The 27003-nt window shown below is 41.1% G+C and overlaps 1 protein-coding gene across 1 annotated transcript; it reads left to right on the top strand.

Moving 5' to 3' along the window:
- The first annotated feature begins 1770 nt into the window (after nucleotides 1-1770).
- On the top strand, nucleotides 1771-23747 carry LOC132820011 (sodium- and chloride-dependent neutral and basic amino acid transporter B(0+)-like). Its single transcript, XM_060831938.1, has 9 exons — nucleotides 1771-1836; nucleotides 2094-2247; nucleotides 11333-11471; nucleotides 12414-12546; nucleotides 14972-15112; nucleotides 16994-17222; nucleotides 19003-19128; nucleotides 22533-22651; nucleotides 23733-23747. The coding sequence occupies exons 1-9, from the start codon at nucleotides 1771-1773 to the stop codon at nucleotides 23745-23747; spliced, it is 1122 nt and encodes a 373-aa protein (XP_060687921.1).
- Nucleotides 23748-27003: the final 3256 nt, after the last annotated feature.

Below are 27003 nucleotides of genomic sequence, written 5' to 3' on the forward strand. Positions count from 1 at the left end.
TACTCCAGTAAGCAGGAATAATATCTTAAAACAAACACAAACAATGCTGCAGAACACAGAAGGTCTGGCAGAATCAATAGAGAGATAAACAGAGTTAATTAGTTGAGTCCAGTACAAGGCTTCTTCAGAGTTGAAAGTTGTAGGAAAATGGGCCTTTATACTTTTGTCAGAGACAGAGGAGGGTGTAGGGGCCAGAGGACCAGTGCAAAAGACAGGGAGCAGCAGCAGCAAGAGAGAACAGCTCCTTCGGGTGATTGATGGCGGTTGCAGCTGCCATGGTGATCGGTCTTCCTGTGGTTTTTTTTGTTTCTGCATGGGAGTCGGTTGGGGCAGGGCCCCATGCAGTCCCAGATCCTTGGCTGGCTCTGGCTCTAGCACTGAGGTCACAGATGAGGCCTGAGCCAGGATCCCGATGACTGGTGGCAGCTTCGCAGGGAGAGCAGTAGGTCGGAGATCAGGCCCATGGCTCCAGCTCAGACATAGAGGCTTGTGGGAGACGTGGCAATGGCAGGGGTGGGTCCATAATTAAGAACTCAGAGCCCAATGACAAGACCCTGGAGCCCGTTACAAAGACCCTGGCTGATGTTAAGCAGTGAATGGAGGAGGAGCGGAGGGTATTAAGAAGAAGAGGGAAAGATGAACTCAAAAGCAGTAAAATTTTGCATTAAACTCAGTCTTTCAAGATGACGCTGAATGTGGTGACACATTGCATTTTGCACAAGAGAATACACTTTTTGTTGTATTTTTATATGCAATCATCACTCTTCCAAACCCACTGGTGTTTGTGATTCAGCCAAAAGATCATGCACCTAGCAAAGCTTCTAATGATCCAGCCAGATGGCTAAGCTGACCAGTAAATAACATTTGAAAGCAATGGAAGTTTTTCAGTAATTAGCTCTGGATCTCACACTGAGAGAGCCCTATCTAATCATACAATTCAGAATATTGCTTTACCCTATCAATAACCTACTCCAATACAGATGAAGACTTTTGAATATTAATGTGCTGCTCTTTCAATTGGTGACTTGCTGATAGTCAGAGGCAACAGTGTAGGAACCATACTATTTAATAGTTACTTAACTTTTCCAACTATAGAACTATTACACCTCACTTTAGTAAGCATAGTTATAATTTAGGCGATAACATTTCATGATGGAATGCTAAGAAAGCAATACAGATTTACTTCTCTCTTATAATCTTCTAACTTTAAACATTTGGTTAGAGGTGAGACTGCCAGATCAATGGACAAGCAATCATGTTTTTCCCAAATCCATGTACATTTCATCTTATATAGGGATTACAAAACTGCAGCCACACATTCAAAACTAATTAAAATTTCATTACGTAAAATGAACTCGGGTAGCAGGGGATGACAATTATATTTCTAATATGGGAGAAGACCCGTTCATTTTTAGAAGAAATCTTAGATAGCTTTTCTTTGGCTGAAGTTCAACTTGGTTTGGATTCAGTTGGAAGCTATTCCTTTTAAAACCAGCGCTTTGCCCAAACCCTGAGGACAGGGAATGAATGCACTTTGATCGTAACTGTTCTGAAAACAAATCATTTAACTCAATAGAAATGTTTAGTGTGGAAATTGAATGATTAGCTAAGTAGAGTTACACCTGTTATGAAACACAGTAAGAGGCTGACTTCTGACTCAACAAGAATAATCCATTCATGAGAAGTTGAAGGACTTTTGGCCAAAAGGAGTGTCCTCATTTTACTTCCAATTCTTGTGCAAGTGGAAGAATAGTTCATTGATGTCTGAAAATGGACCGAAGGCATTTATTTCGGTTCTTACTGAATGACAATCGGCCAAACCCTCCACAGGATACGGTGAGTATTTCAACAAAACAAAACAGTAAAAATCCATGTAAGACAATTTGAGATACTGTTGATTTGTAGATTTTGGTCGTTGTGAATTGTAGACTCTCTGTGGACATCTGGCTGTTTCTAACCTGACAGACATTGCTGCTAAATAGAGAACTGCACCATTTTCCGATAGTTGTGGGAGTGGTGACTATACATTTCACTTGAGATCTAGTCTGAGAAAGATTAATGTCTGAGCTTGCCATTTCAATTCTTTCTCCCAGGATACCGCCAATGAACATGGTGCTGTGGGTGATGAGAATGTGGAACGGGGTAACTGGTCTTCGAAGACTGATTACCTGCTCTCAATGATTGGTTATGCAGTGGGTTTTGGGAATGTTTGGAGATTTCCTTACCTGGCTTACAAAAATGGAGGAGGTATGGTAGAGAAATTAAAAATATCGGAGAGTAAGAAAGGCAGAACTAAATGGATCGATTTGTTGACTTATCCTGAAAATTGTAGTTCAGTAAATAACAAATGTTTATTGCACTAAAAATGATATAGTAAATAATGCAGAGTTAAACAATTTCAATGTGAACTGGTAAATTCAATCCCACAGCTAACAAGTTTGACTACTATTTCCTTATGAAGAGAGAGATATGTCAAGGTAATAGTTTAAAATTAGCAATGTGATGCATCAAATATATGCTATTTATAAACCAAAGTAAATGGTTCATTTATTAATTTGCAATGTATTTTCAATTGATATTGTTTAGAATGCGAGCCATCGACCTCAGATATATTTACTGCACAATGTGTGAAATCCTCAGAAGAGCAGGCTCCTCAGTCAGGCCCTGTGTTCAGGTTTGTACATTATCATCAAAACTGCTCAAATCAGGACTCTTCACAACCCACACCATTGGATTGATGGAAACCAAGCGCAAATGTATAAGAAATGTCACAACATGGCTGTGTAAAGTGACCTGAAAAGATATCTGATTGTGTTAGAGAGTGAAATTCACAAAACGGGAATTTGGACATTCGTAGAGATTTCAGGGTAAATTTTAATCCACCCACATAGTGTAAGCATGGAGTTTCACTTGAAAATTGAAATCCTTTCCGCTATTTTCCAGGTGCATTCCTTATTCCCTATTCTGTCATGCTGGCCCTTGTTGGGATACCATTGTTTTTCTTGGAGTGTTCCTTTGGTCAGTTTGCCAGCCTTGGGCCTGTTGCAGTGTGGAGGGCTGTGCCTATGTTACAAGGTGAATGTTTATTTTATCGATACAGTCGCAGCAAATTCGGAAAAGTAATAGTGTTGATTTAATAAATAATAATAAACCTCCCTTATCTGACAAAGGTTAAAGCCAAGCTTGTGAAGTAATGTTGCACTCTGATCTGCCATACACGTTATTAGATGTGGTACATGCTGTCTATTGGTTTTTGGCTCATAGTTTGTCAGGTTTTTTTTAAAAAATGATGAATTGAAACCCAGGATTCGGGACCTAACACAGCAGAGTGACATCACTGGTAAGGCATAAGTTCATTGGTTGATAATAGCTACTAACATGACTATTATTGGCTACTTTCAGGTTGAAGGTAAATAAGGGAAATATTTAAGGTTACAAATTAAAAGATCAGTTGGAATTTTTTGAAAAAAAACCAAATTAAGAACTTTTTAAATAAAATCGAGATGTAGGGCTAGACAATATCTTGTAACTGCATGAAATTGGAGTTGATGGACCCTACTGAGGAGCTGAAAATGTGTTGCTGGAAAAGCGCAGCAGGTCAGGCTGCATCCAAGGAGCAGGAGAATCGACGTTTCGGGCATGAGCCCTTCTTCAGGAATGAGAAGAGTATGCCAAGCAGGCTAAGATAAAAGGTAGGGAGGAGGGACTTGGGGGAGGGGTGTTGGAAGTGCGATAGATGGAAGGAGGTTAAGGTGAGGGTGATAGGTTGGAGTGGGGTTTGTGGCGGAGAGGTCAGGAAGAAGATTGCAGGTTAGGAAGGTGGTGCTGAGTTCGAGGGTTGGGACTGAGACAAGGTGGGGGAGGGGAAATGAGGAAACTGGAGAAATCTGAGTTCATCCCTTATGGTTGGAGGGTCCCTAGGCAGAAGATGAGGCACTCTTCCTCCAGCCATCGTGTTGCTATGGTCTGGTGATGGAGGAGTCCAAGGACCTGCAAGTCCTTGGCGGAGTGGGAGGGGGAGTTGAAGTGTTGAGCCACGGGGTGGTTGGATTGGTTGGTCCGGGTGTCCCAGAGGTGTTCTCTGAAATGTTCCGCAAGTAGGCGGCCTGTCTCCCCAATATAGAGGAGGCCACATCGGGTGCAGCGGATGCAGCAAATGATGTGTGTGGAGGTGCAGGTGAATTTGTGGCAGATATGGAAGGATCCCTTGGGGCCTTGAAGGGAAGTAAGGGGGGAGGTGTAGGTGCAAGTTTTGCATTTCTTGCAGTTGCAGGGGAAAGTACTGGGAGTGGAGGTTGGGTTGGTGGGGGGTGTGGACCTGACGAGGGAGTCACGGAGGGAGTGGTCTTTTCGGAACGCTGATAGGGGAGGGGAGGGAAATATATCCCTGGTGGTGGGGTCCGTTTGGAGGTGGCGGAAATGATGACGGATGATATGAGGTTCAATGTGACCACATCTGTGACAAGTGTTGGTTTCTCTTGTGTATGATCTGTCCTTCTTTGTGTGTGGCTGCATCAAGCTGTGTGTAGCTCCTCAGTACACAAACACTAAATCTGACTATGTACTGAGGTTCTACTTGTCCCTGGTGTTGAGAAGGATGGGACTGGTCTTGTTGCTGCAGACTGCTCCAAGGAATTTGACTGTTCCATATCGCTTTTCCTTTGTGAAGAATTTCAAAACACTTTTCATCACAGGTCTATTAGGAAGAGGTCAGTATGTAGCATCCTCAAGACCCTGTTGGAAAAGGACAGGTTAGTCAGCAGACTGTCAAAGTCATTTCGCAGAATGCCTCATCGCCAGAATTTTCCAACAAGCACCATGACATCACTTGGCTCATGGTGAGAAGGGCAGTACTTGTGAGATTCTTCACGTACGCCTGGATTGTCTGCGCCACTGCATGCTGCCTACAAATCGGTTTAAGGAGGGGGAGTTTGTGACTGTCTCACATCTCCTGCTGGAATATGCCTTTGCAAAGAGAGACTGGAGAGAGATGCCACAACTGTGTCACTCGCCCATCTCCACTGACTTGCAGCTGTCTGCACTGGACCCGCTGTTATAGGAGTCACCATTCTTCAGGCACCATCTCATCACTGCTGGGCCCATTTCAATGCTGCCTCCAATACTGGGTAGACTGTTGGGCCCCACAACCAAGAGTTCCCACTCCGGGCCTCCCGTGATTCCAGCCAGGAGTCTCCTGCTCCGCTGATGCCTTGGTGACACCAGGTGTCCCCGCTCTGGGCCTACTGCGAGCCGGAGTGCCTCATTCCACTGACAGGCCAGTCTGCTGGTGTGCCAAGATTCCCACTCCAGCCACCATCCTCCAATATGCCAGCACTGGCACCTTAAAGAGTCCATCACCTCCGTCTCCGATTGCTGGAGGAGCAGGGGAATGTCCTTGCTACCATCACTGCCACCTCCAATTACCGGAAGGCTGTCACCACTCCGTGTAAAGCCTGCTCTTGTTGCCTCTGACCAACCCACCAAAGAAACAAGAAATGAGAAGAAAAAAAATCAAGAGAGAGCAGAAATTAAAAGATTTTTAAAACGTAGCTGGAAGTGGATGAGCTCTAGATAAGAGTCTGCATGCAGCCCTGCTACACTGTCGCCATCTTGGAAAATTGAGGGTTTGCAGAGCAAAAATGACCCTGATGAGAGTTATGTCCAGGCCTCCCAGCAGCAGTCAGGATATGGGTCAGAAAATAAATCAGGAGGTAGAAAAGGCATGTAAAAAATGATGCACAATTGCAGTAATCATGGGAGTCTTCAATATACAACTGGACGAGGAAAATCAGGTTGGTAGGGGATCCAATAAAAAAGGGATTTGCAGAATGTCCACGAGGTGATTTGTTGGAGCAACTTGTGATAGAGCCCTCCGGGGGACAGGCAATTCTGGATTTGGTGCTGTGTAATGAGGTAAACTCGATTAAGGAGCTTAAGGTGAATGATCCATCGGGGGCAGTGGCCATAATATGATAAAATTCACCCTTCAGTTTGAAATGGAAGAGCAGGAATCTGGTGTAAGATCTTTACAATTGAGTCAATGCAACCAGAAAGCCATGAGGGAGGGGCTGACCTGAGTTGATTGGAAGGGGACCATAACAGGGAGGACGGTAGAGCAGCAATAGCAGGAGTTTCTGGAGGTAGTTTGAGGGGCAAAACAGAAATTCATCCCAAGGAAGAAGAAACATAGTAAAGGGAGGATGAGGCAACCACGGCAGACAAGGGAAGTCAGGAATAGCATCAAATCAAAAGGAAAAGCATCCAATGTGGTGAAATTAGTGGGAAGTCTGGAAATTTGGAGGCAGTTAAAAACTAGCAGAGGATACTTACAAAAGCAATAAGGGGGAAGAAGATGAAATCTGACGATAAGCAGATTGTAATATAAAAGAAGATTGCAAGAGTTGCTTTAGATGCATAAAAGGTCAGAAAGAGGTGAGAGTGGACATTGGACCATTAGAAAATGAGGCTGGGGAAGTAGTAATGGGGAACAAAGAAATGGTGAAGAAAGTGAATAGGGACTTTGCATCAGTCTTCACTGGTGGAAGGCACCATTAGTGTGCCAGGATGTCAATCATGGCACTGAGTCACTGGAATAGCAGGACAGTCAGTCAGAAATAAATAGTGAAACATCAGAATTTAACAGTCTTTCACATGTCTCACGTTTACTTTCACCTTGTCAATAAGTCTGTGTTGTGTTCTTTCTGACTGCGTTCATTGTTTGTATCTCTCTCCATCCCTGTATTGTGTCTCACACTGACTCCCTTCTCTGTCTATTACTGTGTTTTTTGCAGCTATCATTTTCTTAACTTATTCTCTTTCTCTGAGTTTTTCCAAATATCGATCATCTCACATATATTTCTTACACAGTCTGACTCTAAGACACACAGAGTTTTTGTTGCAATTATTTAAATGTCTCATCTCTTTAATTTCATCTCATCTTCCACAATAACACTATTTAACTCAGGATGTCTCATGTCACTATCAAAGGTTCATGTTGTGTGAATTGACAAAACTTAATGTGAAATCTTGATGTGAGTCAAGTTGAAATTTCTGAAACAGAGGACAAAATAGTTCAACTTTGAAAGAAAATCTACTTTTAAATAAACTGGGATTGTGGGTGTTCCCCTGACCATACTGTACAGACTGGGGCTGTGGGTGATCCTGGACATCAACTACAGTCTGCACAATATGGTGATAAATCACCCACAGTCCCAGTCTGTACAATACAGATAGGGGTCACCCACAGTCCCAGTCTGTACAATACTGTCAGGGATCACCCTCGGTCCCAGAGTGTACAATACTGTCAGGGATCATCCACAGTGCCAGAGTGTACAATACAGTCAGGGATCACCCACAGTCCCAGTCTGTACAATACAGTCAGGGATCACCCACAGTGCCAGTCTGTACAATACTGTCAGGGATCACGCACAGTCCCAGTCTGTACAATACAGCCAGGGATCACCCACAGTCCCAGTCTGTACAATACGGTCAGGGATCACCCACAGTCCCAGTCTGTACAATACAGCCAGGGATCACCCACAGTCCAAGTCTGTACAATACAGTCAGGGATACACCTACAGTCCCAGTCTGTACAATACAGCCAGGGATCACCCACAGTCCCAGTCTGTACAATACAGCCAGGGATCACCCACAGTCCTAGTCTGTACAATACAGCCAGGGATCACCCACAGTCCAAGTCTGTACAATACAGTCAGGGATACACCTACAGTCCCAGTCTGTACAATACAGTCAGGGATCACCCACAGTCCCAGTCTGTACAATACTGTCAGGGATACACCTACAGTCCCAGCTTGTACAATACAGTCAGAGATCATCCACAATCCCAGTCTGTACAATACAGTCAGGGATCACCCACAGTCCTAGTCCGTACAATACAGCCAGGGATCACCCACAGTCCCAGCCTGTATAATACAGTCAGGGATCACCCACAGTCCCAGCTTGTATAATACAGTCAGGGATACACCCACAGTCACGGCCTGTACAATACAGTCAGGGATCGCCCATAGTCCAGTCTGTACAATACGGTCAAGGATCACCCACAATACCAGCCTGGACAATAAAGTCAGGGATCACCCACAGTCCCAGTCTGTACAATACAGTCAGGGATCACTCACAGTCCCAGTCTGTACAATACAGTCAGGAATCACCCACAGTCCCAGAGTGTACAATACTGTCAGGGATCACCCACAGTGTCAGTCTGCACAGTCAGGGATCACCTACAGTCCCAGAGTGTACAATACAGTCAGGGATCATCCACAGTGCCAGTCTGTACAATACAGTCAGGGATCACTCACAGTCCCAGAGTGTACAATACAGTCAGGGATCATCCACAGTGCCAGTCTGTACAATACAGTCAAGGATCACCCACAGTCCCAGAGTGTACAATACAGTCAGGAATACACCCACAGTCCCAGTCTGTACAATACTGTCAGAGATCACCCACAGTCCCAGTCTGTACAATACTGTCAGGGATCACCACAGTCCCAGTCTGTACAATACAGTCAGTGATCACCCACAGTCCCAGAGTGTACAATGCAGTCAGGGATCATCCACAGTCCTGTATTTTTGCATTGAAGAGCTTCATATCTTTATTCCAAAAAAAAACTCTCGAAATTTTAGGACATTTCCATTATCCAATATTCCAGAAGAAAAGAACTCAGTTTTTCTCTGCCTCAGACGAAGTGATAAATTAAACCATTTAAAAGTTAGCTGGATGTGTATATGAATGTGAAGGGTTGAGATGGATACGGGCCAAATGTTGGCAAATCGGACTAGATTAATTTCGGATATGTTTTTTAGCATGGACAAGTTGGACTGAAAGGTCTGTTCCTGTGCTGTACATCTCTCTGACTCGATGACTCTTGATGTTATTTGTTCCATTTAGTATTTCAAAATCCGTGACGAAGTCATCTTTTTAGTTTTTAATTTATAAAGAATAGAATCATTGTCTGTCTAATACCATACAGTTAGGGACATCTATCAACACCCAGAAGACATGGATTTTCCATTATACACCCACAGAATTCAGTGATGGAAGTCCTTATCTCCATAGGCTAGGACTCATTCAAGTAGCGATCGATTTCTACATCTTCTACTTCAGAATTTGGAATGTTACATCTTGCCAAAAATAATTCAGATATGAAGAAGTTATTTTTGAGCTAAAATTACAATGTAATTTTTGAAAACAGTTGTTTCATCTTATCCTTGAGATTTATGTTATTTGAAATTTCATTTTTACATTGCTAGTTTCTGAAAGTGAATTGATAAGAGTACATTCAACAATGTGTTTCATCTGGGCTCAGAGTAATTATGGATGTCCGTAAGATCATAAGACCATAAGATATAGGAGCAGAATTAAGCCAATTGTCCCATCAGGTATGCTCCACTATTCGATCATCACTGATATGTTTCTCAAACTCATTCTTCTGCCTTCTCCCTGTAATGCTTGATCACCTTACCAATTAAGAACTATTTTATCTCTGCCTTAAATTCACCCAATGACTTGGCCTCCACAGCCCTCTGTAGCAATGAGTTCCATAGATTCATCACTCTCTGGCTGAAGAAATTTCTCCTCACCTCAGTTCAAAAGGGTTATCCCTCCACTCTGAGACTGTGCCCTAGGATCCTGGCCTCTCCTATGCATGGAAACAACTTCTCCACATCTACTCTATCCAGGCCTGTCAGTATTCTTAAAATTTCACTGAGATACACCCTCAAGGAAAGACACAGAGTCCTCAACTGCTCATCATGTGATAAGCCCTTCATCCCCAGGATCATTCTTGTAAACCTCCTCTGAATCTCTTCCAATGCCAGCACATCCTTCCTTAGATACAGGGCACAAAACTGCTCACAATATTCCAAATGAGGCCTGACCAAAGCTTTACACAGACTCTGCAGTACATTCCTGTTCTTGAATTCTAGCTCTCTTGAAGTGAGTACTACGTTGCATTTACCTTCATAACTGCCAATGAAACTTACATGTTAACTTTAAGGGAATCCTGAACCAAGACTCTCAAGACCATGTGTACTTTAGATTTCCCCATTTAGAAAATAGTCTATGTCTCTATTCTTCCTATCAAAATGCACATCCTCACACTTTTCCACATTGTATTCCATCTGCCACTTCTTTGCCCACTCTCCTAACCTCTGTAAGGCCTTCTAAAATCTCCTCACTTCCTCACCACTACCTGTCCCTTCACTTAGCTTGTCTCATCTGCAAACTTAGCAACAATGCCCTTAGCTCCTTCATCCAGATTGTTAATGTATAATGTGAAGGTCCCAACACTGATACCTGCAGAACTCCACTAGTCACTGGCTGCAATACCCAAAAAAGCCCCTTTATCACCACTCTCTATCTTCTGCAGCCAATCCTCTATCCATGCCAGTACTGTGCCCCAAATGTCATGTGCTCTTATCTTATTTAACAGCATCCTGCTTCAGTCACCAATCAGCTGAAAAGCTTTTAAAATTAAATGCATCACAAACTAAATAAAAATGCATTCTTTTTGGGTGTAACCAAAGCTAGAGAAGGAGATCTTCTTTATGAAAATCCTCCACCTCACTAAGAAAGCTTCAGTACAATCAATAATTAACAATCTGCTCTGAAAACCCTGCACATGGTTTCACAGCTGTGACACCCTGCCCCCAACGTCCTCTGGAAATGTGATATCACCCCCAGTTCTCTGCCGATATGAAACCTGTCCCCACCCTCCCATTCACTGTTACCATTGGACTCCATCCCCCTCCACCAATGTTGTTGCTACTGGAACCGACCAACAAGACTGCTCCCCTCCCCACAAAATTTCTCCTATCATCCTCAAGTTACTCTCAACACTGTGCTGTGAAAGTACTGTCAGATTGAAAATGTGGCTCCCCATTTCTGAGAGAGCCCTGAGTTGAATCTACCGCTCAGAACTGTGGAGCTCCATTCATTCATTTTGTAAAACAAGGAGTGGTGTAGCAAGGTATGTGAGACTCCCCTTCCCTGGATAATCCAGCCCATTATAATCCTTAAAGTCTTCTACAATAACTACTACTGAATACTTTTGAAGTAACTTTTTATACAGTACCATTTTAATTTGGTTTTCTAATTATGCAGACTTTTATCCAACAAGAGATTAAGCAGATTGAGCACCAGAGCAGGACTGTGCTGAGAGTGAGTGCACGGACTGTACCTCTGTGTTCTGATCTATGCATGACCTTACCCATGTAATCAAAAGGATTAACTAATTCAGTCAGAGTGAAACAGTGACCCTGGTTATATTGAAATGGAATGCAAAATTGATGTATAATACTGAAACATATTTTCCAGAGACTCTCTGCAATCTCACTCTGACTGATGGATATTTTGAAATCGTTAATATAACACAGCTGCAGGAAAACAATGGATCTTGTCCAAATGGATCAGAAATCTCCAATCCTCACCAGGGCCCGAGTGAGCAATACTGGGAGTAAGTACCTTGCTGCAGATAGCTGCACCAATAACCTACACAGCTGGGCCAGTAACTCCTCTTGGGTTGGTTAGTTTGTTTATATGTGTTTAATGAGAGAGAAGCTGTTTCATTTTGATTGAGGTATTATTTACATTGCACACTTGTTACAAAATGGCATCATGGGAAGGAAACTTTTACTATTTAATATTCCTCTGGTTTCTAAGCATTGTAACTTTGACAATATTTATAAAGCAAAACACTTTTCTTTGTTTTCTTGCTCTTCAAGGATAATATTCATGACCAGAATTCTTAAACATGAAATGGTTAGAATCATGTGTGACTGATGTTCATTTCTCTGCTTTTAATTGTAATAAGTTATTATTTTAACACACAGTCCTGGGACTGGATTTAGATTAACTGTCTGGAGGTAGATACCATGTGTAGGAAGATGAAGGAGCTGAATTCATTGGAAGACATAGTGACTAAACCAGATAGGTTTCACAGTGCATTGTGAAGCAGTCAGTGAAACATTGTCAGAAACAGCTCTGCAGGGAATCTCTGAGAAAAAAGTGAGGTCTGCAGATGCTGGAGATCACAGCAGAAAATGTGTTGCTGGTTAAAGCACAGCAGGTCAGGCAGCATCCTGTTCCATGGATGCTGCCTGACCTGCTGTGCTTTAACCAGCAACACATTTTCAGCTGCAGGGAATCTCATCAACTTGTTTGAACAAAGCTTTACATTGAAAAATATCAATACACACGAGGAAAAAAATGTCATACAGAATATCAAACTTCACATTTATTTCTGAGTGCAAGAATCAAAGCTTCTATAAATCAAAAATTAATTTAGATATTACACAACTCTGTTTGTTAAATACATTGATGCACTATGTCTAAAAACATCTGTGTGTAATGAAGAGTGTCCTTACTTACTACATGTTTTTGTTCTTATTTTCTGTAGTAAAGCAGTTTTACGCCGTTCCAGTTCAATGGATGAGACTGGGGAGGTCATCTGGTATTTAGCCCTCTGTCTGCTTCTTGCCTGGCTAATAGTTGGGGCAGCATTATCAAAAGGAATCAAATCTTCAGGAAAGGTAAATGATTGGTGATAAATAGAGTTAAAACTCGTGACAAAGTAACAGTAAAGCGAGAAACGATAAATAATTTGTGAAGTGTCTGGTTTATCTCCCAGGTGATGTTAACAGTGTCTCTATGGGAAATGGGAGATTCATAATTCATCAACACTTCAGGCCTGAGGGAGATCTGAAGAACGTTCTCCTGAGGGAAAGAACAGCAACTTCCCCAAACCCCCGCAATGTGTCCCTCATTCTAAGGGTTCACTCACTGACACTGGAATTCTGGGTGACTTTCCAATTGCTGTGGAAGGCTGAGGAAGGATTGGGGGTTGGTGGGGAGTGGGGGAGGGGGGTGTGGTGGCGGTGATGGGGAAGGATAGGATCAGGGTTTTATTTGAGTGAAATGAGATTTGTCTGGACATGAGAATGGGACTGAGACCTGAGGAACAATCATTAGGTGAAAACACTAAAATGCTGGTAATGCTCAACAGCTTGTGAAGCACCTGTCAAGACAAACCGAGCTAATCTTTCACTTCCATGGACTTTCATCTGACCGAGAGAAATAAATAACAGTTTAAGAGGTTTCTTAAGACAATGGACATGGGGAATATGGTTCGGTGAGTAAAAGGAAGATTCTGTGATAGGTTGGAGGACAACAGAGGTTAACTAACAAAGCTCTGACCTTCATCCCCGTTGTATTGTTGGATAGGTTCCAAACCAAAGAGCAAATGTAATTTTAAGGCTGTTAGGAGAATCACAACATGTGACATTCCAGTGTAATGTGCCTTTAGTAGTTATTAATGTTGAAGGAATATGTTGTAACAGCTGTGTAGCAGTTACTGTGGGTGGAATCTGTTAGTGACATGAGCAGCCTGTGCTAAGGTGAGATTTAATGCAGAATCAGGTGAGAAATCTCATAAGGTCCAACTTGACGTCAGGAACAACTTGCTGTGTCTTTTATGTACCTACCCAGTGAGGAGGTGAGCTTCTTGGGTAAGAATTACCTTTAACTGATTCTTTTCATTGTGTAATTTCTGTTATTATGTCTGAAGACCTGTGTCCCCTTAAGAAGGGTTCGAGATCGGTCAAAGGAATCGACAAATGCGGTCTATTCAAAAAACAAGGGTCATTAGTTGATTCAGTTAAGGTACCTTGATGCAATTCTATCCAGCAACACAGAGATTGAAGCTTCTGTGTTCTGGGGAAAAGTTGCGCAATTACATTTGAAAATTACACATTATTTACATGTTTTTAAATAAATAGTACAGTCTTAATTACAAGAAAGACCAATCACATATGATTTACAGCGAATTAATCTAATGATATTTTCTGGGAAAGGGTTCTTAACTACAAAAAAATGTCCAATCAATTGTAATATGGTGATATGATTGAAGACAGGCTAATCCAATGGTATTTCCTTTAAGAAGGATATCTAATTTACGTAAATTGTCATGCCATGTATTAGTTCAACGTTTGTTCAAATGGTCAATTAATGTATCAGTGTTTATCTTATGAAAACTCTATTGTCCTCATCTTTCAACTGCAAGTTAATTCTGCAAATCAGCAGTATGTTTAGCGGTATGATTCACAGGCCATTTTATAGTATTCTTTTAAATCGAGAAACCATTTTGTTGTAATAAAAATCTTCATATTTTGTTGCCTAAATTCAAATTTGAGATCCTCATGTCTATAGGTTTAGCAGTGTTTAAATAAGCACATTATAACAAGGTATCACAAAACAAAGTCTCAACATGCAAACCCTGTGAACTAGATGAAAACGCAATCCTTGCGTACATCTTCCATGTTACTATTCCTCTTCAGTTTGTCATCTGTTCCCTTCGATGCATTGATGAGAATCCATTTAATTTGCCATTTGGTTGGATAATATTGTCTTTATTCCAAGGTGAATGATGTATAAAAGTAGGCAAAACTTGCTACAAAGGTACAGCAGCTACTGTTTTGGTCTCCTTAGTTAGGGGGTATATTTGTATTGGAGAAAGTTCAGTGAACGTCTTTGTATTAATTCTTTTGAAAATATAAGTTTGAGCCTGTACTCACAGGAATTTAGGAGACCGAGAAATGATCTTCAAAGATTTTGAATGGTCTTAGAAAGCTTGACCTTCTCAGAGAATCTCGAACAGGGAGCACAGTTACAAAATAAGGTTCTCCAAATGAGGTAGAGATGAAGTGGAATTTTTAATCTTTCAAATACTCTTCCTCCGAAAGCAGTAGAGGTCAGATCATTGAATATATGCAAGGCAGAGTTTGACAAATTGTTGATGTACAAGAGAGTCAAAGGTTCTGGAGAGGGCAAGTGTCAGGGTGATCAGGCAGAATCTTATTGCATGGTGGGGCCACATGGCCTTGTACTGCTTCAAGGTTTTATTTTCTTCTGTTGTACCAGTAATACAGGAAAATCTAACAAGGTGCTCTCCATGCTCAGGTGGTTTATTTCACTGCGACATTCCCTTACGTGGTTCTGACCATACTCCTGATCCGAGGGGTTACCCTGGAGGGAGCTTCTAAAGGAATTGAATTCTACATCGGAAGCCAGTCAGACTTCTCCAGACTGGCTGATGCTGAGGTAAATACAGTAATATGAATGATTGAGTCTCATTAGTATTTTTAGTTGAATCGATTCGTGCCTCAGCACATTTACTTTGTTAGCTTGTCATCATTGATTTAAACTGAAAATGTGTTGCTGAAAAAGCGCAGCAGGTCAGGCAGCATCCAAGGAGCAGGAGAATCGACATTCCTGAAGAAGGGCTCATGCCCGAATCGTCGATTCTCCTGCTCGTTGGATGCTGCCTGACCTGCTGCACTTTTCCAGCAACACATTTTCAGCTCTGATCTGCAGCATCTGCAGTCCTCACTTTCATCATTGATTTAAAATCAGTGTATTGCTTTTGAGTCCTTAATTCAATTCTTGGAAATTTTTAACAAAGCTTGTGATGAATTCAAAGAGTCAGTTTAAGGTCTATATCATCCTGCCATTAACAGGAAAGAAGGTCAGGGCATCAGCTATGATGGACGAGAGGATCGAAATTGATGAGGAATTATGATAGGGATTGGGATGCAATAGAATTCTTCCTTCATGCCTCCTCCTTTCTGAAATCTTGGAAATGATTCAGGAGTTTCAGGTGAAATACCTCATTGACCTACAAAGCAAATACTGACCCACATTTTGCTGTATCAGGGCAATAGAAAGAGCCACTCTTGATGAGCCTTGTCCTTATCCATTCTATGTCAATGATATTTGGTGCTGCAAGTACCTGGAAGTGGGAGATGGAAATGAAAGAACATTGTCTATATCTGAAATCTACATTGGAGTGAACATTGGAAAGCAACTGATTATATCTTGAACCAGTCAGATTATCGTACTTGGAATATAACAATGCAAGGACTGAGACAGAAAAGGAAGTGTAAGTTTGAGTGGGTGACTTCCAAGCTGTGATTCCATTCTTCCAGTAGGTAGTTTAAGTGCCAGAAATTGTGACTGGCAGTAAGTAAATGCTTGGCATGTCATTAAAAGGCTATTTCAATGTCATGTTTCTTGAAACAAATCTCTGAGGTGATTCAGTCAACAGCATAAGGACAGAAACATCATGGAGCCCAGTGAATGCAAATAGGCAGACTAGGCAATACCACATTTGTGAAGCTGACAGTGTCCTCATGCATACTGGATAATGATGGCTGGAATTTTGTATTCAGTCCAAAGATACAGCAGTCTTTGTGAATAGACAATGGTGAACACTATTTATTGCTTAATTTTTCTGACAGGAATTGGATTTTGATTTCCATTTAAATCATTTAACCATTGTTTACATAATCCTAGAAATTACAGTGTAATTTTACTGGTTCCTGTTGATATTAAGCTACTGTGATATTATTACAATATGAAAGTGATCATTATTTATGGTAAAGGGTGTTCTTTGTTGTTACTTTCACGAAAAGAATGGAATTAACTATGGTCAGTACAATACTGCAAGTGAGTCAGTCACTGAAAACCATGGCTGGTGAAAGAGTATACAGTCACGTCTTCGATAGTGCAATAGTCACGTTCCGTGTGACCCTGCGCTATGCAAGAATCACGCAATACAAGGAGCACTTACAGTGTTGCCGATGTAATCATGTTCTAGCCAACATACTTTTTGAATTTTTGCACTTTAGAAAAGCGTCCCCAATCGTCAATCACGGTACAGGTAATTTGTGTTAATGAAACGTTCATTATACCAGAAAGACCTGTGTCAGATATCCCAGAGGAAATTTAACTGTAAATAATCGACTGTAGTGATGACTGTTCTGTTTAAGAAGAGTTACTGTTGACCAGAGGGAGCTACTTTGCTCAGTTCACCATGGATTAACCACACGAGTTCTCATTATCTTCACATTAATGTCGTTAATCTGTTGTACATGTTTGTGTTTCATTTCCCTCCAGACATCTATTCTATTTTGTATTTACCAGGTCTGGAAAGATGCTGCGACTCAAATTTTCTTTTCTATCTCAGTGGGTTGGGGCACTTTAGTAGCATTGTCGTCTTACAACAAGTTCCACAATAACTGCTACAGAGATACCATCATTGTCTGTGTTGTTAATTGTGCTACGAGTGTGTTTGCTGGATTTGTCATCTTCTCCATCCTGGGACACATGGCTCACATACAAGATAAGCCCGTTTCAGAGGTTGCCCAGTCAGGTAAACTAGAGCTGTTAAAATTGTCAAGGGTCAGACAGCTTTAATGTTCTCTCTGAAGTGATTCAACCCAACATTCCAGTGATTCCAGTGTCCAGACACAATAATCAATCCTCAGATCCAAACTGATAGCCAGGCTCTGAAGACACATTGCCATGATGTTTGGTTTATACTGGACAGGGATTGGAGCTGAATAATGCAATGGTATGCCCGGGGTTGAACCCTAGCTCTTAAAAGTGAGCTTTTGAAATAATCACAGAATAGTAAATCTCAAAAGTACTCAGTTAACATTATAATTCACTGTAAGATTTGCTATTTACCTTAGAATTACATTTCATATGAGCCACATTTTATATTTAAGAAGAAATTTTGAATGAATTCCATAATATTGTGCTTTTAGGTGAATCAGAGACAGTTTTTATTTATTGACGATTAGTTACTGATCATATTATGTGCTCAAATATTCAATTTGACAGTAGTACATTTTAAAAAATGTTTAATATGAAGAGCAAGAAACATGGAAATGTTCTGTGCTAAGCCACTTGTATCGGTTGATGATGCTGTGATAAGTAATTAATGACCAGGTAAAGTTACAATAAAACACAGTTCACACATTCTGATTACTCCAGTAGTCTGAGCACTGAGTGGTTTGACAGCCTGAATGGAGGAAGGAACATAGGAACAGGGGTAGGCCACTCAGTCTGAGTAGTTTGCCTCACTACTCCATGTAATAATGAAGGATCAAACATTTCAATGTTTTTTACTCATTCCATTCCCTGACCTTGTACACCACTGAGAATCAGAAATATAATAATCTCAATCTTAAATCTACTCAAATCTTGACCTCCACAGCCCTCTGTGCTGGACAATTCCAATGTTTCACAACACTCTGAATAAACTAATTTCTTGTCAGCTTGGCCCTCAGTGGCATCCCCCTTAGTTTTAAATTATGGCCGCTGGTTTTAGATTCTGCAGACAGAGGAAATATCTTACCTGCAGCTACTCTGTTGTTCTCTTTAACTACGTTGTAAGTTTCAATGCAATTGCCTCTCATTCTACGAAACTCTAGAGAATAAGGCCCAGTTTTCCCAATCTTTCTTCATCGGACAGTTCTACCATTCCAGGAGCAAGTCTGCTGAACATTTGTTGCACTCCCTCTATGCAATGACATTTTTCCTGAGAAAAAGTGACCAAACTGTGCACAGTTTCCAGGTGTGGCCTAACCAAGCTGCTATACAACTGAAACAAGACTTCACTATCCCTGTACTCAAATCCTCTTGCAATAAAGGATGACATTCCATGAGGCTTCCTAATAGCTTGCTGCACACACATGTTAACCCTCAGTGACTTAGCACCAAGGAGACTGAGGTCTCTTTGTACAACTACACTTTACAATCCCCAACCATTTAAGAAACACTCTAAATTATCCGTTCAATTATTTCTCCCCATTCCCTACTCTCCAACATTATTCCCTGTTTTAAAATGCCAGTTTCACCAATATATTAGAGAGATTCTTTTTTTGCTTAGATTGCAAATGTCACTCTGAACTCAGTGTTCACTGCTTCTAAATATTATAATTTCTGAATTGAAAGTGATTAGTATTACAAATATATAATAACTAATGTTTTTTATTGTAAACACATATCCGCACAACTTTGGTGACATGAATAGTTTTGCAAATGGTGGCTAATATTGGCAACTGTAATAAATGAAATGAAATGAATGTCAACAACAAGTTAATAGCAACGTTCATTATGTCATTTCAATTCTATTCACTGTTCAGGTTTCGGTTTGGTCTTCATTGCCTACCCAGAGGCCCTTGCACAGTTACCGTGGGCACCATTATGGTCTGTTTCATTTTTCTTCATGCTGCTCACTCTGGGAGTTGACACACAGTTTGCAGGTTTAGGTAAAAATGGCATTGCATCACTTTAAAAAAATCATTTCTTTTGAAGAAATTATGACAGTGTTGGGCAAAAAAGTGCTGTTGGTGATGTTAGTGGACAAACGCACAACATTTCTTTGTAGCAATTGTTCCCTTATTGTCTGAAAGAAGAATGCAGCTATTTGTCTTAAATGATTAGCACCTGCATCAAAATAAAAATTGGGGAAAAGTTGCATCGGCATCCAAATGATTTCACAATACAATTTGCACTAACAGCGATGGTGAGGGAAGGCATCATAGAAGATCAAAATGTGAGTTGGAGTAAATGAGAGAGATGAGGTTCAGTGTTATTAGGAATTAGTAAGTGAGGATGGAGAGTGTATGAGCAAATATTAAAAGAGAAAGACAAACCAGTAGAACTTATTAGCAAAAGCATGCAGCATTCAGAGTTAAGTTGATGAGCTGACAACACAAATAGAGACCAGTCACACCACCTGGTGAAGATTATTGAAATGTGGTTGCAGGAAGATCAGTACTGGGAGTGAAATGTCCTAGGGTAATGAGTATTCCAAAGGGATAGGCAAGTAGGAATAGGAGGTGGAGCTGTTTTATTGGTTAAGGGAGATATCAAGGTGCATTAAGAAATGATATTGGCACTACGAACCAAGATGTCAAATCAATCTGAGTGGAAATAAAAGGCAAGGGAAGAAACCCCTTGGTAGGAATAATTTACAGACTCTCAAACAGTACTTCCAAAGTAGGGCTGAGTATAAATGAGGCAGTAATGAGGGCTTATGAGCCAGCCACAACAGAAATTATGGGTGATTTGTACATAGATATTGATTGGATTCATCAACTTGGCAAGGGTAGTATTGAAGGAAGATTCATAGAGTGTCTGAGGGATTCTTTCTGATGGCAACGTGTCATGGAACCAACTGGCTACTTCACATTTGGTATTGTGTAATGAGGAAGGATTGGTAAATGATCATGTAGTTAAGGATCATCTTGGAAGGTGTGATCACAACCTTCTATAGTTTCAAATTCAGATGGCAAGAGTGAAGACAGAGTCATATACAGGAGTTTTAATGTTGGCCAAAAGTCATTATACAGGCCTGAGAAAGCAGTTGGCCCTGGGGGACTGAGGAAAAATATTAAAGGAGCAGGACATTTGAAAAATGGTGTCAAATGCTCAATGAGTTACTAAATACCTGTCAATTAAAGTATATTCCTGAGAGGAAAAGGAATTATAGAAAGGTAAAAGATAATCCATGGCTTAACAAGGAGGTCGAGGATAACATAAAGACAAAAACTAGGGCATATCATACTGCAAATGTTTGAGACACTCTGGAGAATCAGGAGATCAATAAAAGGAAACTAGCAAAAACCATAAGCTCTGACACCAAAAGCTTCTATAAGTATATAAAAAGGAAGAGAGTAGTGAAAGTAAATGGTGGCCCTTTAGAGGGTGGAAATGGTGAGGTAATTATGGGAAACTCAGAAATGGCAGAGGCACTAAACCAGTATTTTGTGTCTTTTTGCAGTGGAAGATTATAATTTCTTCCCAAAATCTGCAGTTACTATAGAGGAACTTGGTGAAATTACTAGGGAAAAGGTATTAAGTAAACTGATGGGATTAAAGGCAGATTAGTCCCCAGGACCTGATGGCCTGCACCCTAAGGCAGCAGAGATAGTGGATATATTAGTTACTACATTCCAAAATTTCCTCGATTCTGGAAAGGTGCCAGTGATTTGGAAACACTTTAATGTGAAGCCTGTATTTGAAAAAAGAAATAGGCAAATCATGGAAAATTGTAGATCAATTAGTTTGACCTCGGTCGTGAGGAAGTTGCTGGAGTCAATAATAAGGGAGAGAACTGACCACTTGGAACAACAAAGCTCAATTCCCCAGTGGCAGCATGGTTTCATACAGGACAAGTTGAACTTGACAAAATTGTTGGAATTTCTGAGGATGTAACTATCAAGTTGGATAATGGGGACACAGTGGATGTGTTATATCTAGACCTCTAGAAGACATTGATAAGGTGCTGCATTAAGACTGATACAAAAGGTTAGACCGGAGGGTGTTTGGGGTAGAGTATTGGTTCAGATAGAGGATTAGTTGACTGACAGAAAGCAGAGGGGTGGGATAAATGGGTCCTTCTGGCGAACAGTAACTATTGGGGTAGCACAGGGTTCAATCCTCTGACATCAATTGTTGACAATCTATATCAATGAGCTGCCGGGAGGGACAGAATGTAACAAAACAAAATTCACAGCTAGAGAATGAACTAGAATCTGGCAGATGGAATTTAACGTGGATAGGTACGAGGTTACATATTTTGGCAACAATAATGAAAGAGCAAATTATTAATTAAATCAGAAGCAGATTCAAAGTGCCTCAGTGTAGAGGGATCTGGGTGTCCTTGTGTATGAATCACAGAAAGTGGGTATGTAGGGGCTGCATATAATAAGAAAGGCAAGTGGAATCTTGGCATTTATTGCAAAAGAACTGGTTTATAAAAGTAATGTTGTCACAATTATATGAGATGATGTTGAGACCATACTTGGAGTATTGTATCTAGTTCTGGTTTCTTTACTTGAGGAAGGATGTGGAGATCAGAAGAATGAGGGATGATCTGATTGACACACATAAAATGCTCAAGGGGATTGATAAGGTAGATGTGGAACAGATATTCCTCCTTGTCGGACAGTCTTGAACAAGAGGTCATAGATATAGCCTGAGAGGAAGTAGGTTCAAAACTGGGGTGAGGAGAAACTATTTCTCTGACAGGGTTGTGAATCTGTGGATCTCACTGCCCCAGAGTGCAGAAGAGGCAGAATCAATCAACAAATTCAAGAAAGAAATAGATATGTTTTGATGAAAAATGGGACAAAGGGCTGTGGGAAACAGGCAGGAATTGCGACCACAATAAGAACAGCCATGAATGTGACAAATGGTAGAGTGGGTTTGAAGGGCTGAATTGTCCACTCGCTCCTAATTTCTATGTTCCTCTGCCCAATAGCTATTGTGGTGATTTTCAATCTCAGATGTTAATGTTCTATATCTTTTCTTTGCTCTCATGCCTAGAATTTATCTTTTCGTTGAGACAGATCTTGCTGTTCAAGAGATGGGGATTTTTATTTACCTGCCTTACAGGGAGCAGGATGGTCAGCAAACTTATTCACTCATGTTGAAACTCACTCATGTTGAAACACCCTACGTGATATTTGAGGATAACGATGATGCAGTTTTCCTCTGCATCAGAGCAACAGGAAAAATACAACTGGGGGAAAAATACATATCTCAGAGCCAGAAAAATGGATGCAGAAACCTTTTACTCCAGGGCTTTGGTGTGTCCAGTGGTGTTTTGTCCTGTCATTGTGCAAGTTATTAATTAATGTCTTGATTTGACATTTTCTTCCATTAGAAACAGTTATGACAGCCCTGCAAGACCAGTTCCCTACATTGGTCCAATCAAAGCGAGTTCTTCTGACAGCTGGTGTTTGTTCGTTATTTTATCTGCTTGGCCTTCTATGTGTGACACAGGTAGGTTGTATTTCAGTGATATCAGCTGTTTTCACATGTACTCAGTAACTGTAAAAGGTGATCAAATTCACAGGATGAAAAAATAAAGAAGGCATTAGTGTTCTGGTCCTTTCTTTTTGCAGTTGTTTAATGTTGTGCAGTGATCATGTCATATTGATATCTTGCTGTGATTCTGAGTTTATTCTCAGATAATCCACTCTTACAATAGGACTGGGAAACAGGACCACGGTTCAGTTTATTATGTCATAAAATTGCTCAGCAGACACATTCGTTATCGCGGTTAGTTGTTACAGGGAAGCATAGCTGCTCTCCCTTCGCAATATGTACTGCACACTGAACAAGTCTATAGCTGTCAGTGACATGTATTATATCAAGGTTATATGCTCATCAGCATGTTCTTCTTAAAATGGTATTACTATATTCCTATAACATACATGAATGAAAATAAATATATCTCAGACTGGTTGTGAGAACTATCACTCCAAAAATAGGTCACTGTGCTTAGGAGTTTAAGAATTGAACTGTTTAAGACTTTAAGTGGTTGTATAATGAATCAATAATTTAATAATCCTTCCAGATCTCATGATCTTCTTTCTGTCCTGTGATCTAGATTTATCAACTGACTGTTCTTGGCTCACTGATATTTTGGTGACTTTCCTTTTGTTAAAGAGGAGATTATTTTCATGGTTGCGTTCAACATTTTCATTCCCTGAGTTTACCTCTGGTGGTGTTCTGTGCACAGTCAGAATGCTCAATGTTAGAATGTTGTACAATTCCCCAAATTATTTTCTATTCCTCTTTCTCATTGTTCCATTAGATATTGTGACTCCTTGGGTTTAAGGCTCACTGCACTTTCTGAGTACTTCTGTGGGTGACCATGTTCCCTGGATGGGATGTATGATTCAAACCTTTTACCACTCTCACAAACTAGATAATTCCACACCCAGATGTCAAATGAGTGCTGTTTTTATTCTGCCTGAATGTTCAAGATGTTTATCCCATATTTACAGGAAATTGGACTGTTCATGACTTGGCAAATGTGTCCTGACTTGCTTTTTAATGTGATTGTTGCTGGTAATAGAAAGCCCACACCTAGACGTATTGTTATGAAGTGTGACATGGCAATATGGAGATGGTGTCCAGTTGTTCATTTCATGACGGATGGCTGAATAGTATGAACCATTTCATTCAGCAAAAATATTGGGTCTGGGATAATGTGGTGAGGCTGTCACATGATTTAGACCCCATGTAGTACACATCCAAGGTATCCTAGGTCCATAAAATATTTATCAGTGCAGTATGATCCAATTTCAGATATTTTCTCCAGGTACACAATGCACTTTATACTTATGGTGATTACCATGGGTGTAGTTGAGTAATCCTTCCAATGTCTGGTGGTTGGAAAATTGGAATATTACTCAGTGACTTGGTGAAAATTGTCACCGTGGATGGTAAGTAAATCTGTTACAAGCTTCAACCAAAGATATATTGGAATCTTGTGAGGGTAGAGAAATTTTTTTTCTGTTGATGTGGTGGCTGACTTTGACATGCCTGATACACCCTCACAGTCTTCTCGATTTTTCTGTTGTGAACTGAGCAATACACAGTGAGCTGTACAGGGGCCTTTTTCACCCTATGCCCATATGCCCCTGGTATAATGAGGCAATAGAGTTTACTAAAGAGCTTCAGCTACAAGCATCTGTTTATGTTTGAAAAGCATGCCTCTTGAGGGTCCCTGGCTCATCCTTGTCTGGCTAAATCCCTTGGAGCACATCTGGCACGTTTTGTATCCCATCAGGCCAGACTTTGATAATAACTTTCCAAAATGCCCTCAGTTGTGAATCATTCATTGTCTTTTTTCTTACTGTTGACCAATATTCATCTGGATTGATATTGATGATGTTTTCTTATGTAATTTTTTTGTAAGTGCAGCCAAACAGCCATTGTCTAATTTGGCGTTGGTACACCTCTCATTGTGTCTGAAGTAGCCCAGATTGTAACAAATATCAAAGTTATATCCCTGAACTTTTATGAGACATTGTTGTAGTCTTGACGGTGCACTTTTCAGTGGTTTATGTCAAATCATTTTCAATGTTTTGTTCCTACAATGAATCATTTACTAAACTGGTACATATGGAAATTTGTGATAGTGCATACCAGAAGAAATGTTTTCTGTCCTATGTTCAAACAGTTAGATTGTTATTATGATAGAATATTGGATCCAAAAGCAATGAATTTACCATTATGTATGCCCCAACACTGTTTTGACAAGGTCAGGCCCAGTGGGAGGGATGACATGGATGAAGGTGCTCAGGCCCGAAAAATATTGAACTTGATATCGAGTCCTGACAACTGCAGGGACCCCAAATGGAAATGGGATGCTGACCAGAGTTTCCAGATGACCTTGGGCTCCTTTCATCGCAGCTAACCCATTTTCACTCACTAATGGTCCCCATAAGCAACTTTTCTTTCGCCCAGGCTCAACAGTATCCATTCCTTTGTCTGCCCAACAAGTGTTCTCTCTTTGTGTGGGCTCCATCTCCACCTGTTGTTCACTCCGTTCTCCCAATCCCTGTCTTCAGTGTATATCCCATCTTTTCCTAGCAACAATGAGTTCTGAAGAAGGATCACTGGTCCTGAAATGTTGACTCTGCTTTCTCTCCACAGAAGCTGTCTGACCTGCTGAGTTTCTCTGGCAAATTTTGTTCTTGTTTCAGATTTCCAGCATCCACATTCCTTTGCTTTTAGAATTCCGCAGGTGGCAGAACAGCCTGATCCCTATGCCCTTAACTTCCAGATACATGTACCTGTGAATGCTCCTGCATGGCTGTATGTGGAATACTCTCTGCTTCCCACCAGCTCCACCACCATTGTCACTGTTGGTGCACCCAAGTGCTTCTCTCTGAGAGAAATTATGTTTGAGACATGGAATTGTTCATTCACTTTTAATCTGTAGCAAAAGCTTCCCTTCATTGCCAAGCCTTCAAATGAGGCCTTGTGCAATCATATTCTTCAATTTCTGTTTCTGTTGGGTATAATTGCGTTGTGCAGGAAGAGATCTTGAACCCTTCCCATTATAGTGCACATTCTCTGCTAGCCCTCTGTATGAGCCAGTTAAGAGAAAGATGCGGCCGTTAATGTTTCCTTTGATTTGTTCACACTCTACCCTCCTCCTCTACATTATATACCCTCCCCACCTCTCCTAGCCTTCTCCCTTTTCACCGGTGTTCCTTCTGTTTCTCTTCAGTCTCCTCCTGTGATGATCAGCTCCTCCACTATCCCCTATGATATTCCTGCTTATCCACCACCACCACACTGTTTTCTTTTGGCTCAGTTGGCTGGATGGTTGGTTTTAAAGAGAGTGATGCTGGAAAAGCACAGCCGGTCAGGCAGCATCTGAGGAGCAGGAGAGTTGATGTTTCGACCATAAGCTCTTTAACAGGAAGATGATTCCAGCACCACACGTTTTGACTCTGATTTCCAGTATCTGTAGTCCTCACTTTCTCCTGGATGGCTGATTTACAATGGGGGGGGGGGCGGGGGGGGGTGGGGGCAGGGGGAGAGGGTCACCAACAACACAGGTTCAACTTCTGCATTGACTGAGGTTACCAACAAACAATAAAAATGTGAATTAAGAAGATTGATAATCCAACCATCAATAAATCGTTTTGGAGGTTTGACAACTCATTCTGACCTGGTGATTGTATACCGATTTGAAGAGAAGTGTGTTATTTTCAGTTGCTCTTGACTGGTAACTCAGTTGCCTTGATGTTAGATGCTGCAACTCAGCATCATGTCATGATCATCGGCATCAGAATTTTCTCCCTCACTGTCTGCAAACATGCTTAGCTTAGCCTAGCCTTAGGGGAGACAATGGCCTACTGGTATTATCGGTAGACTGTTAATCCAGAGATCCAGGGAATGTTTTGGGAATCCAGGTTTGAATCCTGCCACGGCAGATGGTATAATTTGAATTCAATAGACTCTGGAATTAAGAGTCTAATGAATTCAAATGAATCCATTGTTGATTGTTAGAAACACCCCTTTGGTTCACTAATGTCCTTTACGGAAGGAAACTTCAATTATTACTTGGTCGGGCCGACATGAGAAAGTGAGGACTTCAGATGCTGGAGATTAGAGTCAAAAAGTGTGGCGCTGGAAAAGCACGGCTGGTCAGACAGCATCTGAGGAGCAGTAGAGTCGATGTTTTGAGCTTAAGCCCTTAATCAGAAATGAAGAGCTTGTGCTCAAAACGTCAACTCTCTCTTTTCGCAGCAGAGAGCGGCGGGAGCTGGGCGGAAGTTCAGGCGGAGAGCAAGCCGGTCGGGAAGGTAAGTGATTTGCTATTAGAG

The sequence above is a fragment of the Hemiscyllium ocellatum genome, chromosome 11 (genome assembly GCF_020745735.1).
Source record: "Hemiscyllium ocellatum isolate sHemOce1 chromosome 11, sHemOce1.pat.X.cur, whole genome shotgun sequence".
Lineage (NCBI taxonomy): Eukaryota > Metazoa > Chordata > Chondrichthyes > Orectolobiformes > Hemiscylliidae > Hemiscyllium > Hemiscyllium ocellatum.

Bases quoted from the DNA above. Each gene is read 5' to 3' on its own strand.
- LOC132820011 (XM_060831938.1), top strand. From the start codon at position 1,771: ATGGACCGAAGGCATTTATTTCGGTTCTTACTGAATGACAATCGGCCA. The intron at 12,547-14,971 runs GTAAATGATTGG...CTCCATGCTCAG, and splicing joins GAATCAAATCTTCAGGAAAG to GTGGTTTATTTCACTGCGAC. The intron at 19,129-22,532 runs GTAAAAATGGCA...TTCTTCCATTAG, and splicing joins CACACAGTTTGCAGGTTTAG to AAACAGTTATGACAGCCCTG.